Source organism: Glycine soja, chromosome 9, assembly GCF_004193775.1.
Source record: "Glycine soja cultivar W05 chromosome 9, ASM419377v2, whole genome shotgun sequence".
Taxonomy (NCBI): Eukaryota; Viridiplantae; Streptophyta; class Magnoliopsida; order Fabales; family Fabaceae; genus Glycine; species Glycine soja.
In genome coordinates, this window is record NC_041010.1 from 43,051,095 (window position 1) to 43,066,827 (window position 15,733).

At 32.5% G+C, this 15,733-nt stretch overlaps 2 protein-coding genes and 1 pseudogene across 2 annotated transcripts; all 3 read right to left on the minus strand.

Annotated features, from left to right (window-relative positions):
• Window positions 1-1,874: 1,874 nt before the first annotated feature.
• LOC114425921 lies at window positions 1,875-2,985 on the minus strand. The gene is made up of 3 exons (XM_028392901.1): window positions 2,773-2,985; window positions 2,646-2,698; window positions 1,875-2,240 (listed from the first exon to the last, which is right to left on the minus strand). Exons 1-3 carry the CDS (start codon window positions 2,861-2,863, stop codon window positions 2,127-2,129), a joined length of 258 nt encoding a protein of 85 aa, XP_028248702.1. The 5' UTR covers window positions 2,864-2,985; the 3' UTR covers window positions 1,875-2,126.
• Window positions 2,986-3,988: 1,003 nt separating this feature from the next.
• On the minus strand, window positions 3,989-6,025 carry LOC114367302 (annotated as a pseudogene).
• Window positions 6,026-6,750: 725 nt separating this feature from the next.
• On the minus strand, window positions 6,751-10,376 carry LOC114425027 (protein RETICULATA-RELATED 4, chloroplastic-like). The gene is made up of 8 exons (XM_028391751.1): window positions 9,733-10,376; window positions 8,687-8,755; window positions 8,336-8,467; window positions 8,147-8,200; window positions 8,025-8,069; window positions 7,723-7,862; window positions 7,296-7,421; window positions 6,751-7,184 (listed from the first exon to the last, which is right to left on the minus strand). The coding sequence occupies exons 1-8, from the start codon at window positions 10,246-10,248 to the stop codon at window positions 7,136-7,138; spliced, it is 1,131 nt and encodes a 376-aa protein (XP_028247552.1). The 5' UTR covers window positions 10,249-10,376; the 3' UTR covers window positions 6,751-7,135.
• Between the last annotated feature and the right edge of the window lie 5,357 nt (window positions 10,377-15,733).

The following is a 15,733-nucleotide window of genomic DNA, read 5'->3' on the forward strand; positions in this document are numbered from 1 at the left end:
ATATTTTTGAAAAAAAATTAAAAAAATTGTATGGACCACTTATGGGTAGCAACAGCCCAAATCAATTTGATTGCACAGAATAACCCAGCCCAAACGGTTAATCACAAAACCCCTAAATTGGAAGAACAAAGCACTAAACCGGGAGGGAGTATAACCTGCCTAATTTAACAAGTTTCATGAATTTTATTTTAGCTAATGATTAGCCGTAGATTAACAATAATCGGTATATTAATAAAAAAAGATGTTAAATAAAATTTCTCTTGTACAAATTTGTATTCAAAGCAATTCCAATAATTTAAAAAAAAAAAAAAAAAACGTATTCATGTCCATGCAAACCATTTGGCAACACACTAATCTCATCAAAACTTTTTCTGAACAGTCCAGGTTGTGTATATACTTTGCAGGCATCCTTTTTCCTTATTAGGTTTTGTTTTAGGTTTAGGACATTGTCATTTATCAATACAAACAAAAAGAATAAAATATAATATAAATATGAATTCAGTGCTTAGCCTCCACCCTTAACAGCAAAAGAACAGGTATCAAGAGAGATAAATCATAACGGTTACAGAAACATCTGAGTTGCCTTCTCTGATTTAATTATGCAGAACAGCTATCAAGAATGGTCTCTGTCTTCAACAGGTCATTCTTATCCACAGTATTAGTGTTGTAAAGTATCCCTGGAACAGAAGGCAAAGACTCAGCTAAAACAGTTAAATGAGACTGAGAGCACGGTGCATAAAAACCTGCAATCAAGCCACCAGAGCATTCTAAGATAAATGAAGCCAATGTATAATTCACATCACATTGCAATTCTATAAATTGTAAGAAAAATGCAAAATACAATTATGCTTATTCTTTCTATCAGAATCTTAAAGTGAAAACAAAGGAAGAATAGCTACAATGAAATTAAAGGTCGAACCGAATAAGGGAATTGGAGAATCGTCAATCGGTGCCAGAAACCCTCATCGACGGAGCTCTGCATCGGTGCGAATTGCAGCAAAGCCTCCATCTCTGCTTCGTTGGGTCCCACCCACTTCAACAACTTCCTAACGGATTTATTTCGATTTTTAATTTTCAGCAGAACTCATCGTCGTGTTCTTGGTTGAGGATTCAATTCTAACAACGTTTTGTTTTTTTATCATCCCTAGAAAAGAAACTTATGGGCCTTTCATTGTGTGGCCTCTTACGGCCCAATAAATTAATCTGACCAAGAATAAACATTAAAACAAGGACCCTAAATAAATATTCATTAATCAGAACTTTTTAGTCTGTCCAACAATAACTTACATAACAAAACAAAAATGAACAAACCTTCACTTTTTATTTATGTTCAAATTTCGAATATCATTTACTATATAATTCCTCGGTAAACCATCAACTTTAGTTTCAAAATTTGCATAATGTCAATTCTCTTCAGTCCATTTTTACTACCGGTACTCTACTCCATTACTCAATGACATTAACAACTAAAATAAATCAAATTTGACAATTTTACAAAGCTAAAAACTACATCAATTTTTCTTTGTTTACATATGTTTTTCATACCTATAAAATAGCTCATTTTCATTTTACTACCTAAATTACTTTTTTATTTTAGTTGATGGATAGTAATCTATGTAGTAAAATCAAAACGGATTATTTTACAAGTATGAAAAATATTTAAAAACATTTAAGGTGGAGTATTTTTTTTTTTACAAATTTCAATCTCGAGACCAAAGTAAAAGTTCTCAAACAGGAACTCATCTTAAGCCTTCTTGTCATCACAAGCCAACCATCCCTCATTGGCTCATTCTATGTCAGAACTTCACAGTCCAGACTTCATTAAATCTTGTCATTAACGTGTATATAAGCCTAGCATCATGTAATAGGTGAAATGGAAGTTGAAACAATCACCTTTGTTGAATAGATAAAATAGAGCTTTCCTCAGTTACTTCAGAAATCAAACAATCAACTATGACAACTAAAGTTTCACAATTGAGCAAACCAAAGCAATACATACATACCAAAATACTCTAGCAAGGTAAGATTATCAAAATTGCTTTTACAATTTGTAACTACAAAGGCTCAAAGACAATGCACCATTCACAAGATACATTAGGAACCATCCTTGATTATCCGATCATAAACTATTTACTTGCTGGCTCTTGTGGCGGCTTAATGATGCCTAGTTGCCCACCATCCTTCGTTGCTAGAGTCGCTGCTTTGATCTCATTGCAGTGGTTAATGAATTTACTAACCTCCTGGTTTCACAAAATTTTAACCCAATTTAGTAAAAAAAAACAATATTTCAATGGTCTATAACAATGTCAAAAAAGATAAACACGGCTAGATGAATTTATTAGTTCATGAAATTATCTCAGGAAACAATATAGAAAGTTCATCCATAAAAAAAAATGACCAAAAGCACAACCTAGATCGCTTTGCAGACTTAGATGCTACGAAATTTCCAAATAAAAACAGTTATCAAGTCTGAAATAATCATTTTAATGATCCTCGAGAAAAAAAATTAGAACAGTTACGAAAAGCAAATTAATAAAAGATGAAACCTAATTAGGTGTTAAATATCCACATTCCCCATTCAGAAACTATATAGGCCAAAAAGGAATAAAGTGAGTGGGGATTAGAGATAAGGGAAAGGGGCTTACACGATCAGTATCCATATCCTTTGTAACCTTGGATGGCTTCACGAATCTCTTTCCTGCGGAGAAAAACGGTAACAGATTATTGAAAAAGATAAAAGGAAGAAAAAAGAAAGAGTGGAAAAGTAAAAACCTTTGCGAGTAACAGGGACTTTCCCGTGACGATTGGGAGGAATTGATTTCTTCTTTGCTTTACCCTTGAAAAGATTCGCCTTCTGCGTCATTTTTCTCTGCTTCTGTTGTTCTACTGATTGCTAGGGTTAGGGTTTTAACTTGTGCAAAAATTCTGAGGTTGGGAAATTTCTGATGCACACTCACGCTTGGTTGGCGGCGACTGTAAGCAGCGCATGCCTGCAGCTAAATATATTGGGCTCTCGGCCCATAAAACGATAACATAACAGTAAGGAAAGCCCAAATGTCCAGACATGCTGAAAACAGGCCGAAATCTTTTATTTTCTTTCTTTTAAAAATTCTTATGGAACATTTTTTTTGTTTTTACTTTTAAAAATAATTTTGAAATGCATGTAAATAAAAAAATTATATAAAATATTAGCATGGTATTTATTATTGATTTTCAACCAATAAAGTTTAAAAATAGGCCTAACTTGACCCAAAAAAAGGTACAACATCTAGGAATTGGTGTTTTACTTGTTATTTGCATTTGTAATTTTTTACATTTTAAAAAGGATAGTTTACTAGAATATTTTAATGTGAGGGAGAGTAGTGGTTAACTTATTTGCTTTTTTAATTTCATTGCAAATTCACTAATATTAAGACAACAGTTGAACTTCTCTCTTTTTTTATGTTTTATAATTAAGATTTATTTTAAAGCCAAAACCTAAAAGGGCAGTTTGTTAATGCTAATAGGTTTGTGTCAAGGAAACGACTGAAAAAATGAGCGTAATAACTGAAAAGTTTACAGTAACATGTTCAGTTCAGTAATGAGAAGAGTGTTGTGGTGTTGTCATGAGCTTATGCGGATCGAGTAAAAATGTCATGATGCCTAGGCCATCCAGTTCGTGTTTGACTTTGGACAAAGACAAATCTACCTCTATACCAAGCAGCGTGATTTGGAACAAGTATACTACAGTTGCTAGTTCACCAGCTCCTTCTCTAAAACAAATTGCCGATTTCCAAAGTCTAACTTCCTCACCATAAATATTTCTTTTACTTCCAGTTATAGAAGTATAGCCGAATTAAAAGCTGTGATCCTATCATATTTACATTTGCAGTACCGGGAGCTAATTCCCAAGTAGTAGAAATATTTTGAAAGATAAATCAAGAGAAGCCTTGAAGAACATTTTTTTTTTGTCAGGCGTGTGTTACTTGTGAGATTTTGACTGTTCTAGTGTCTTTAAGAAAATGCATAAATACAATAAGCATCTGCAGATAATTTTACCAATAATCTCTGCAAGAACAAACACCCTCTTTAAATCTGTGAAATCGCGCTCGATCCCGCACAATAATCTCCCTATTATAAATATTTGATATATTTTTTATCACAGCATGACAATCCACACATATTCTAAGGTTTTTTATAACTTGAATTGGTGTCTCATCACTTGTACTAATTAAACCATATGCTACGGCCAACTTCTCACTGTGATAATTAAGCACATTGTCCTTGTCCTCCTCTCCTATATCATGCAACACAAGATTAGTCTCTGCAGCATATCCATAGGTTTTTGCCCTGAACTTGATCTCATCCAATTTTGCATAAATCCCTTTGGAATTCGGATGACTCTGATCACCATTCACAAACTTGTGTATCTTACCATCAATCTCTCTGTAACTAAATCCCGGCACCTTCCTCACATCCCTAATTTTCATGGCCTCCCTCACTCTCCCCACATCATGCCATCTCAGTTGTGCTGCATAAACATTCGATAACAAGACAAAATCCCCAGAACTGTGAGATCCCATCTCCACCAGCTTCCTTGATGCCATCTCAGCCATTTCCACATTCCCATGAGTCTTACAAGCCCCAAGCAAACTCTGCCAGAGAACCACATCAGGCACCATAGACATTGAGTTTATAATATCACATGCTTATTTTATCCTTCCCGCTCGACCCAGCAAATCAACCACACTCCGATAATGCTTATCATTAGGTTTCACCCCACACCCCTTCATCATATCAAACAAACTAACCCCTTCTTCCACCAAGCCAGCATGGTTGCACGCACACAATGCAGCAAGATATGACACCGCATCCGGATTCACTCCATCTAAAGCCATCTGATCTAAAAACTCAAGTGCCTTACACCCATCACCCTTCATTGCAAACGCCATGATCATAGTATTCCACGTGATAAGACTCTTGTTGCAGCTCACGCTAACAAACACCAAATAAGCTTTATCAACTAACCCGCATTTTGCATACATATCAATAACCGCATTGCAAACAATCACATTGGTGTCTAGCTTCTTGTCCACATCACAGGCATGAATAATCTGGCCGTGTTTCAAAGCACCCAATTGCGAACAAGCGGAGAGTGCACCTAGAACAGTTACTTCATTAGGCCTCCATCCCTCATCCTTCATTCTGTTGAACAAAGCTATAGCCTCATTGGGGCGGCTTCCTTGAGCCAACCCAGAAATCATGGCATTCCACGAAGCAATGTTTCGCTTGCACATATTATCAAACACCTTCTGTGCAGCGTCAAGATCACCGGTTTTGGCGTACGCGTCCAGCAAAGTGGTCAGCAACAATATATCAGCTTCGAACCCAAAACGCAGAAGCTGAGAATGTATCTGGGTGGCTTCGGAGAAAGCCAATGCGCGCGCGCAGCCCTTGAGGGCAAAGGAGCATGTCAAAGCGTCCACCTTTTGGGGACTGCGTGACAAGGCGCGGTATCATGGCAGGGACTGCGTGGGTTCTGGACTTTGGGCCAGGCCTCGGAGAACGGCGTTCCAGTCGTTGGTGGAGGGCGTTTCGATTCGCCATAAAATTTGGGCGGCGAAGGAGAGGTCGCCGGCGAGGGAGATGGCGCAGAGCTCGAGGAACTTGGTGCGGGAAGGGTGGAATTGGAATTTATCGGTGGTTATGAGATGGGCTTGAAGCTGCTTCATGCGAATCAGAGAGGTGCATTTCTGCAACAATGAATCCAATTGACACTGAGAAGCCATTGTATTGAATAGGCAAGAACCACATCTATGTTCAAAATCTTCTGGGTAATTAAATTACTTTAATTTATTTGTTTAATAAAATATGTTGATAAAAAAAATGCAAGCATCACTGATGTAAGTTATTTAACATTCAGTCAAAAGTCTAATATTATTATTACTACTATTTTGTACTAAAATAAGCCTAGAAACATGAAGAGGTGTGATATTTGTTTATGTGCTGAGTTGTTTGTTTGATAGTATATTAATGTTCATAGAAAAAGAAAAGAAAAAAAAAACTGTTACATGTTCAGGTGAGTTTGAGTATTCGAGTCTAAGTAACTTGCAAAGAAAGCAAGCCATGAGTAATACAACATGTATTTGTGTATCAAGCAGGAGCTGATACTATCTATTCTTCCCTTATTGTGTGTGGCTTATTGAACCATTGGAATGAACTAGGAACCTCGATTGAATCCGAAGCCCCTGTTAGATAACTGCAAAAAAAGAAAGGGTGAAAATAACAAAATTGCTGGGATAAAGCTCATAAAGGATCCGTACAACTAAAATTTTAATCCTTAAATCCCACATAATCTTGAGATATGGAAGGAAAGCTTTTAGCATGATAATCAATACATCTCTTTATGATTTTTCTAAAATTATATTGCCTTGTTTTGAATTAAAAATAAATCAAATGCGATGATTTTTTTTATTTTTGATAAATATATAGTTGGAAATAAAGTATATAACTGATTATATACAAATTTTAAAATATATTTTTTGTGATTATATTTTAAAGTATTATATACAAATTTTAAAGTATATAACGCATTATATTTTTTGTGATTTTATATAATTTCTTAACTTTCTTGTTAGTTTGATTGCCAAATAAGAGAAGTGGTACAGTTAACCAACGAATATGAGGTTTTACAGAAGCAAATTTTAAAGTATACAAATTTTTTGTGATTTTACAGAAGCAAATAGATGAATAATGAGAAAAGAAACAAAGTTAAGCAACAGCTATTAGGGCACTGCCAATTTGAATTTGTCTCTATTCATTTTTAACTTTAGAAGGCAAAACACACAAGAACAATATAGGCATTGCCCCACAAATGTCTAGTGAAGATGTGTGACTCAAATTCATCTCATGCTGCAGCTTTCTGCTAGCTACGAGAGATGGATCTTATACCTTCACTGGCCAGCATAAACGGTGATAATTGGAGACTCAAGTCAAGGTGCTTGCTGCCCTCCGTTATTGCTCAATTTACAACATTGCTTTCAGGAGGAATAAAAAAAAATACAACAAACCAACTGTACTTCAATAATGAATCAACAGACAAGATTTGACCCTAATCATCCTATGAAAATATCTTGTAACTGAAGAACCATTATGCCTAATCCCGTATCTTCTGGACTCCAACCCAGCGAGCATAATCCACCCACCTGTTCCCAGAAGGGAAGAATCATGTAGTATGTAACGAATGATAAGATGTGAAGAAGAACCAAATTTAGCAAAATATATACAAATATATCAAGATCAACTTAGAATCTTACAATAGTGAGCCCAAGAAAGTGTTTCCAGTTCTAACAGCAAAGCAAATTGCGCTTAGCATAAGTTTGTGCTGGTGCAGCAAAGGTTCAAGAATCCGTTGTTCAATAACTCCAGCTAGTACTTGGTACCTGGTGGAAAACAAAGATTTCCTGTTAGATTCTGCTTATACATGCAAAGAAGAACTCATTACTGCTAGGATGCATTATTGAGGTTGCACAAAACCCGACTAATCTCTAAGCATTGTAGAAAAGTTGCCTTTTTATACTAAAATGCCTGTATATAGTATTAGGCTATTAGATAATCTAGGTCATGGAATTCGGGAGGAGGGGGGGAGTGGATCCATCATGGTCAGAGGGCAGGAAATGCTCCCTCAGTCAATCCAAGAGGATCATTTCATCATAGAAGTCACTTATTTAAAAAAAAAAATACCTTAAGTTGCTGGATACTGCCATGTAAACCCCATAGGCAATACTTGTCGATATTATCGGTACATCCTCTGCCTCAGCAGCAAAAGATTTATCAACAACTTTTCTTGCATTGATCAACGCATTAGTTACACCTGTACCAATCTGGAAAGGCAATGCAATCACTCATTTCATATACTACAGGTCTACAATCATACATGGCATTTGTAAGGCCTGAAGTAAGTCTGGCGGCTGAAAGATTTTAAAGAGTTCACCAAAACTAGAAGCTGAAAAATGTATTTCTACACATGTAAGATGTTAAATTACCAGTGATGCACCAGTTCCAACTGCAAATAGCTTTGCTCCATTTCTCTGCATAAGAGATTTTGTTAAAAAATCTTCATATATGACAAAATAACTGCTTTAATTTCTTAGTATCCAGCACATACCACTATAGCACCTATTCTCTGAATAAGTGAATATGAGGTCCCAGCCAAAGCCACCTGTTGAGAATTGACAAAATTAAACCCAATCACCCAATGAATGTATTATTATTGAAAAAAAATTATAATATTTATCAACGCAAAAAATAAAAAAATAAACAAAAGCATATGAAGAGTGATTTAAAAAGTGTTAACCTGAAAAGCATTTTCAGGGCAGCCATAGAAGAATTTAGCAATAGTTCCAGCACTAACAGCAAGTGGTGGTCGGAGAGAAACTGTGGGGGCAGGAAGCCACACAAGCATAAAATCTGCTACGATGGCCATTACCTGTTAATTAATAATAAAAGAAAATAAAATAAGGGATAATGCCTTATTTGCTGCGTAAAGAAACAGGATAAACTGAGTTTTTCAAGGACTAAGCATGTGCGATTATTACAGAAGGGAAATGTAATGCACTCCTAAACAGTTTCTGGGAATGGAAGGGAGACTCAATTAGACACCAAATAATATACTATCACCAAAATGATAACTTGTTGACACACATACCACATCGGCACAAACAAAATCAAGCTCCTTAGTAAAATTTTCTTTGCGCTTCTCCAACTCCGCAGCAGTCTGAAAAACAAAGGTGATACTCGTTACAACCAGATGATACGCAAGATAGATGCTTCACTCAAATAGTCTAATACAACAAAATGCTGAGAATAACAAAGAAATCACCAGAAGCTCCCTACTCTGTCACAAGAATTAGTTGACTATGAAAATTCTATTGATTTGCTGGATATCAGGTCCACTGGTCCAGAACATAATGCATCAAGATCAGAAACTTTAACTGTTAAATGTTATTTTACAATCCCATCTCTGTTTAGTTCAGTAAATTGGCAATAATAATATATTAGAATATTTTTTAAGAAATAAAAGATCCAATCATATAAATTTTAGAACAATTCAGCCTAAACATAAAAACGTAATTTTAAATAACTCTGCCCCCTAAGTAAATAGATCCTGTCAAATAAATGATGTGTTCATCAAATTAGAAATTATAATTAAAAACCTGCAGGGAACACACTAAAACAGTGCACATTATCATTGGCATAAAAGACCAGTGAATTTAGGATTTGATTTCTCATAAGTGAGGGAGCCAAATCCGTGAATTTAAGTGTGATTGTTTTGATAAACTTACTGGTATTTGTTATTACAACTATTAATGGAAAAAAAATGAAAAGAGAAAATGCGGCTTGGTCTGGTGGCTGTCTGGCTGACCATAAATATAAGTAATGATACACTACTTTGGCAGTTCGGCTAAAACCGAACAATTTAGAAATAAAATGGAGAGTAATATGAATTTATCTTAGAAGTTTAAATGTTAAAATCAATGTAGATGTAGCTTGGCCTTTCGGAGTTAAAATTGATGACCAACAACTTTTCTAGAAAATTACGAATGCTCACACAAGAGAGTCAAAACAGAATGAAGAAAACAAGCAACAGTCACATGCTGTTGGTTGTTTGGTCCATCTCAACCATGTATGGTGGCAGTAAAATTAAGATAAAACAGAAATGCGGATAATAGAGGCGAATTTGGCAAAAGGAACCTTTGTAAAGATGCCAACACCGCACTCCATGGCAACCTTAGCGAGGAACAAATCATCGGCCAGTAACCTCTCCCTAAACCCTCCGAAATTCAGCAGCCACCGGAACACTGCCGATTTTTCCAGCTCGAACAACCTCTTCACAATCGAGCCCGGCACTCGCCCCGCCCCAATCGCCGCCGCTAAATCCGCCGGCAATTTCTCCAGCGGCCGCCCTGCCTCGGCGAGAACCAGCAGCGCCTCCTCTCTGTTCCGATCCCTGTCCTCCGATTCATGGTCGCCTCCCCCTCCACCTCCAGCTCCACCTCCGCCGGCATGTCCGCCTCCGGTGCCACCGCCGTGGGCCGATGCAAAAATGGGGGTTGTGGGAGAGCGAAGAGGTGTGAAGAGGTTGGAAGAAGAATATCTTGGGCGGCGAGATGAGAGAGTGAAGGAGGGTAGTGGGAGAGAAGAGAGGTGGCAGTAGTGGTTTTGGGCGGGGAGAGAGAAAGAACGCGCGGAGAAGGAAGGGACGGCCATTGCAGTTGCAGTTGGAGGGTGGAGAGAGAGAGAGAGTGAGTGAGTCTGGTAGGAGTTTGGTGGTGGAGTGGAAAAGTGGACTAGATGATGACTTCAACTTTATTGTCAGACACTAATCATCATACTGTTGTTTGTGAATTCTGATTACCGTATGCTCCACGCGCTTTTCCTCTCTAGATCAACTTAACTTTTATTCAAAATTTAGCTTAGTATCTCAAATTTTGTTTTTTTTTTTAAATTGGATTTGGTGATAAAATTTTATTCTCAAACATATTTTTATATTTTTTTATATAAAAAATATAAACATATTATAAATTATAAAAGTGGTTTAGGCAAACCAAATTTAACTGTATATTATATGTTTTGTAAATTCAAGTTTAGTTAAAAATAGATTTAATGTAACTATATTTATGTTTGAAACTTTTTACTCTCATAAACAACTTTAGACTCAACATCAATTTAGATGAAAATTAAGTTCAGTTTAATTATTAAGATTATTGATTAAATACGCAAAAGCGTTAAATTTATGTTTAGATGATCAAACATCAAACCAAACATATTTATAATAGTTTGACTGAAATTTAAGGGTTAAATATATATTTAAATTGGTCTTTATATATAAGAAAAATCATCAAATTAATCTTTATACATGCAATTGTTACTTTTTAAGTCTATGTTAATACATTTTCTTTAACAATTTTACTTAAACCATTAATTTTTATGTACATAATAATTTGTTAATATTTATAAAAGATGAATAACAAGGCATGACATTTTTTATACAACAATAAAGAAGTTGTTAGGTGGATTTTATTAGTTACGATCATATGGACAAGTCTAAAATTGGTTTAAAACAATGTTTTTAGTTGTATTAACGAATGATAGAGAATCATATATTGTAGGTCGATCTAAAATAATATTTATAATAAAAATAATTATTATATTTTTAGGTTTCCCATAATCACGATATGCATTTTTTTGTCTTTTTTCTTTACAATTATGTGATTTTAGACCCTTAAATTTGAATAATTAAGTAGTTTTAGATAATCAATTATTTGGTTATTTGTTGACCAATGGTTAACTTTGTCAAGACACCTTTACTTTACTTTAACGTGGACCAATGATGTGCATTGTTTAAGTATACTTTTATTTCTCTTAAATTTACAATTGTGTTCATCTTTTTCTAATTGTGTAATTTTATACCCTTGAATTTAAAAATCAAGCATATTTAAGTATATTTGTTAGCTAGCTCTAACGCAGCATGGTGATTGTTGGCATGACGCTCCAATGCTAACTAAATTAGTTATGTGGCGTAGACATGAGAAGAGGATTATTAAAATGTTAATTTTAGTCTAAAAATAATAATTTATATATTTACATAATACAAAGTTTCCAAACAATAAATCATATAATTTTATATTTAATATATTTTATTTCATAAAAAAATATAAACATACATCGACTTTTGTCTTTCATCCATTTTCTTGTCATTTTTTACCACATCACTTGTATAATATTATTTACTTATTTTGATATTATAATATATATCATTTTAAAGAAAATTTAAATAAAATAAAAAATTGAATATTAAATAAAAATTAAATTGCACCGTGATGGGAGACCAAATCTAAAATTAACTCATGTAGTAATGTTAAAAATATGTTTCTAATAAAATCTTTTAATAATTAAATATCTAAAATATTTTCAACTCGTGTAATAATGTGAAAAATATTTAATAAAAATTTGACGAATCAAGGTAAAAACATTCCATTGATAATAGCGCTGTTTTAGTTAATAAAAGGTTTATTATTTATTTAATCTTTATAATTATAAAATCTATCCTTTTAATACTTATTTTTAAAATATTATATTTCAATAGAGGTATTCATTGATTTGGATAATTTCACAAAATTAAGAATTTAAACTAAACTAATTAAATTGGTTTAAATTTACTGTCTAATTGCATCTAACTCACATCAAACATTCAAATCAATCAAACTCAATGGTAATCGATTTGCGATTTTTTTTTCCCCATTTTTTCTAAATGTATTGTGGTTTACTTATCTACTTTTAGCTTTAAAATGTGTGAACAAACTATGATAAATGTTTTGTGCATTTTTCAGTGCAAATGTAATGAAAAAAGGAAAAAAAAAACGTGGTAATTATTTCAAAAGGCTCCTTATAGCATCTTTAACCATCTTTATATAAGCAGCTTAATTTATACCACCTCATTTTTTTAAGTAACTAAAATAATTTTCTTTCCAATAAATATTTTTATTAAAAAGTTGTTTAATTCATAAGTATTTTTTTATATTTAATACAAAGTTAAACAACTCATAAATAATAATTATTTACATAAATAATTCTTCAACTTTAAACAACTCAAAATTCCATGACATACTAAAACATTATTTTTTATAAACAACTCATTAAATGACTCTCATCCTGGATATTCTTATGCATTTGATTTTGTTAAATTATAAATTTTAACCATGTTAAAAAAATCTTATACGTCTTTTATTTTATTGACATTATTTTTTTCACAGTTTAAATATCTCATTTAAATCATTGTCAGTAATAATAACCTACAGACAAAAAGTTTAATAAATAAAACTATAGAAACCAAACCTAAAAGATGTCATAAAATTTAAGATGAAAGCTAAACTATTAATATCATCAGAACTAAAATATACTTCACATTTTAATAAATAAAAAAAGTTCTATGGAAAAAGACTATTAATGTTTTTTCTTACACAAAATATTTACATAATCAATCAATTATCTTTCTTGATACATCTTTATATCCAAATAAGAGGACCACTTTAATGAAACAGACTAAATTAGTGGCTGATATATCACAGAAGGCATTTGAAAGCTGCTTCTTTATATGCTGTGAGGATAAAATTGAAATGAGAGTCTAATCTAACTATCTAAGTGAATGAAAACAAAATCCGATGTGTGGACAATATTCATTACTCAAGTCAAGTAAGCAAGAGATGGAAAAGGCCAAAGTAATGTCAGTGTAGGAGAAATTAATTGATGGTATGAGATTATCATAATCTGAGAAATTAATTGATTATTTTTTCTTGTAAATTATTTTTTTAAAATATATATCATTTAAAAATTGATCAAAATGGTAAACGACTTTGAACTACCTAATAATTTCTTCCCTTGTAAGCGTGTATGGAAAATTGCAAGTTTCACATTGACAGCGTGTGAAACTATCCATTAGATGGGTGATTAGTGATCATGGGTGCTCCTCAGAATGTAGTGTCTGTTCGGCTGGGTATCAAAAAGCCCAGCAATTTAATTATTTGGTAGCATGTTGACTTATATTATATATTAGATTTTTTAATTTATAAAAATTAGTAATTAATAATACCAAATTATGATAGCATGTTTATGGGTCTTAGGTAAACACCAAGACCCCATAAGCAATCATAAAAAATTTTATCATTACATTTTAATTCAAAACTTTAAGTTTCAGATTTTGAATTTTTTTTTAATTATATAATACTCAATTTTTCTATTTATACTTGATATTGAAACAATTCATATTTGTTTTTTTATAATTAGAAAGATTTTAACTAAAATTTGAAAGCCAACGTGAATCTTGTATCGTTATCCAAACACACGAGTAATACATGAACAGATGAACTACAATTAACAATTTACACAAAAATTCCTTATATATATAGTAATTAATTCATATCTCAAACTTTATAAAATGACATTTATAATAAATTTTTGTATATCAGTCTAGCTACTCACAAGTTATGACTCGTGAGATCCACAGTCTGATAAATTTAAAATACAGTTTTTTAACATTTTTTATTAGCTAATATCAATTAATAAAATGAATTAAAGATTTGTTTATTAGTATATTTAGAATATTCACTAATAAAAATACTGAAAAAATTACTTGTAATATTAATATTTGTAATATATTTTTCACGTAAATTTTGTTAAGTGATTTAAGCTTCTTTCATTATTTTTTTGGACAGTATTTAAACTTATTTCATATTTAATAAAACTTAGATAAAATTTATGGGTTTGGCTAACCAATGTTCTTAATATATCAATTAAAAAAATAAAATGAAAAAAAAATATTATAAAAAGTATATAAGAATGTAAAAAAGATCATGAATAATATAATTTTTGGTCTCTTAATAAAAATAATGCTACTTTAAGTTTTTTTAACCAATATCCTTACCGCAGGTTAGCATTTTTTTCAAATTTATTCGAGGATAAAAATTATAAATGGCCTTTGGTAACATATTGACAAATTTATCAATTTTATCACAAGTAGTAAAGATTAAAATAAAAGTTCAAGTGTCGAATTCACAAGAACTTTAGTTGTATTTGAGTGATACAATCTCAATTATTAAGCAATGAGGAGAAAGAGAAGAAGACAAAGACAAAGAATTGTTAAATATGAAAGTTGGAGTAAGGCAAAAAAAAGAAGAAATAATAAGAAAAATAAACAATAATTTAAATGCATAAAAAGATGAAATAATAAAGATAATTAAAAGATGATATCAGAATGCAATTATGTTGGGGTTTAACATGTCTTATTTGCTTAAGATGTATGATTTTAGATTTTTCTTTATCAATATGATGAATTTTTTCAACCCATATCTATTAATATGCTCAACCCAAATCCCTCACGATAAAGAGTTTTCCTAATTTATGTATTCTCTCTCTCAAATCTCTTTGCAAAGATAGAATCATAAACAACATTAAGTATAAAGGTATATGCAGAGGCACAAAATGTTGAGATGCCATTTCCGAGTTATATAGACATTATCATTTCCCAATGAATAACCCTTAAAACTAATGCATGTAAGACTTTCTTGTATTTTTATTAAAGATTACCGTCCCTCGAGCAATTAATCCCTAAAGATGATGCAAGAATGAATGATACATGAAATTAAAATAAGAAAGGATAATAGGAAAGAAAACATCTGATTGCATTAATAGATGCGAAGCATTGACGTTGATGGAAGAAGGTGATAGATGACTAATAACAAGAAAATGAGGAATGACTAAAGAAAGATGGTTTCCCCTAAGGGATAGACTCAATGTGTGAGTTGTCTTTTTCCTTTTGTTTCTTCTTCCTTATATAGACACCATATTACTTATCTTTCACGCTGGTTTCACGTTTAGCGCGGGTTTTTGCACCAAGCACGCCTTTGGGTTTCTTTGTGGGTCTTCTTTGCGCTAAGCGTGTGTTGGGCGCTAGTGCACACTGTGTCTGTCTTGTGCGTTAAATGAGTTTTCCAATTGTTCCAAATTTTTTTTCTTCCAGCTTTTGCATTAATTTTTTCTTTAAAGCACTTGATATCTTCTTCTTTTGCATTTTGCTAACAAAAAATAGTAAAGATGTTAATTTCTTCATTGTTTCATAAAAAATAATAATAAAATAAAGAAATTACACTCACTTATTATTCCAAATTGACTATCAAATTAACTTATATTTTATATT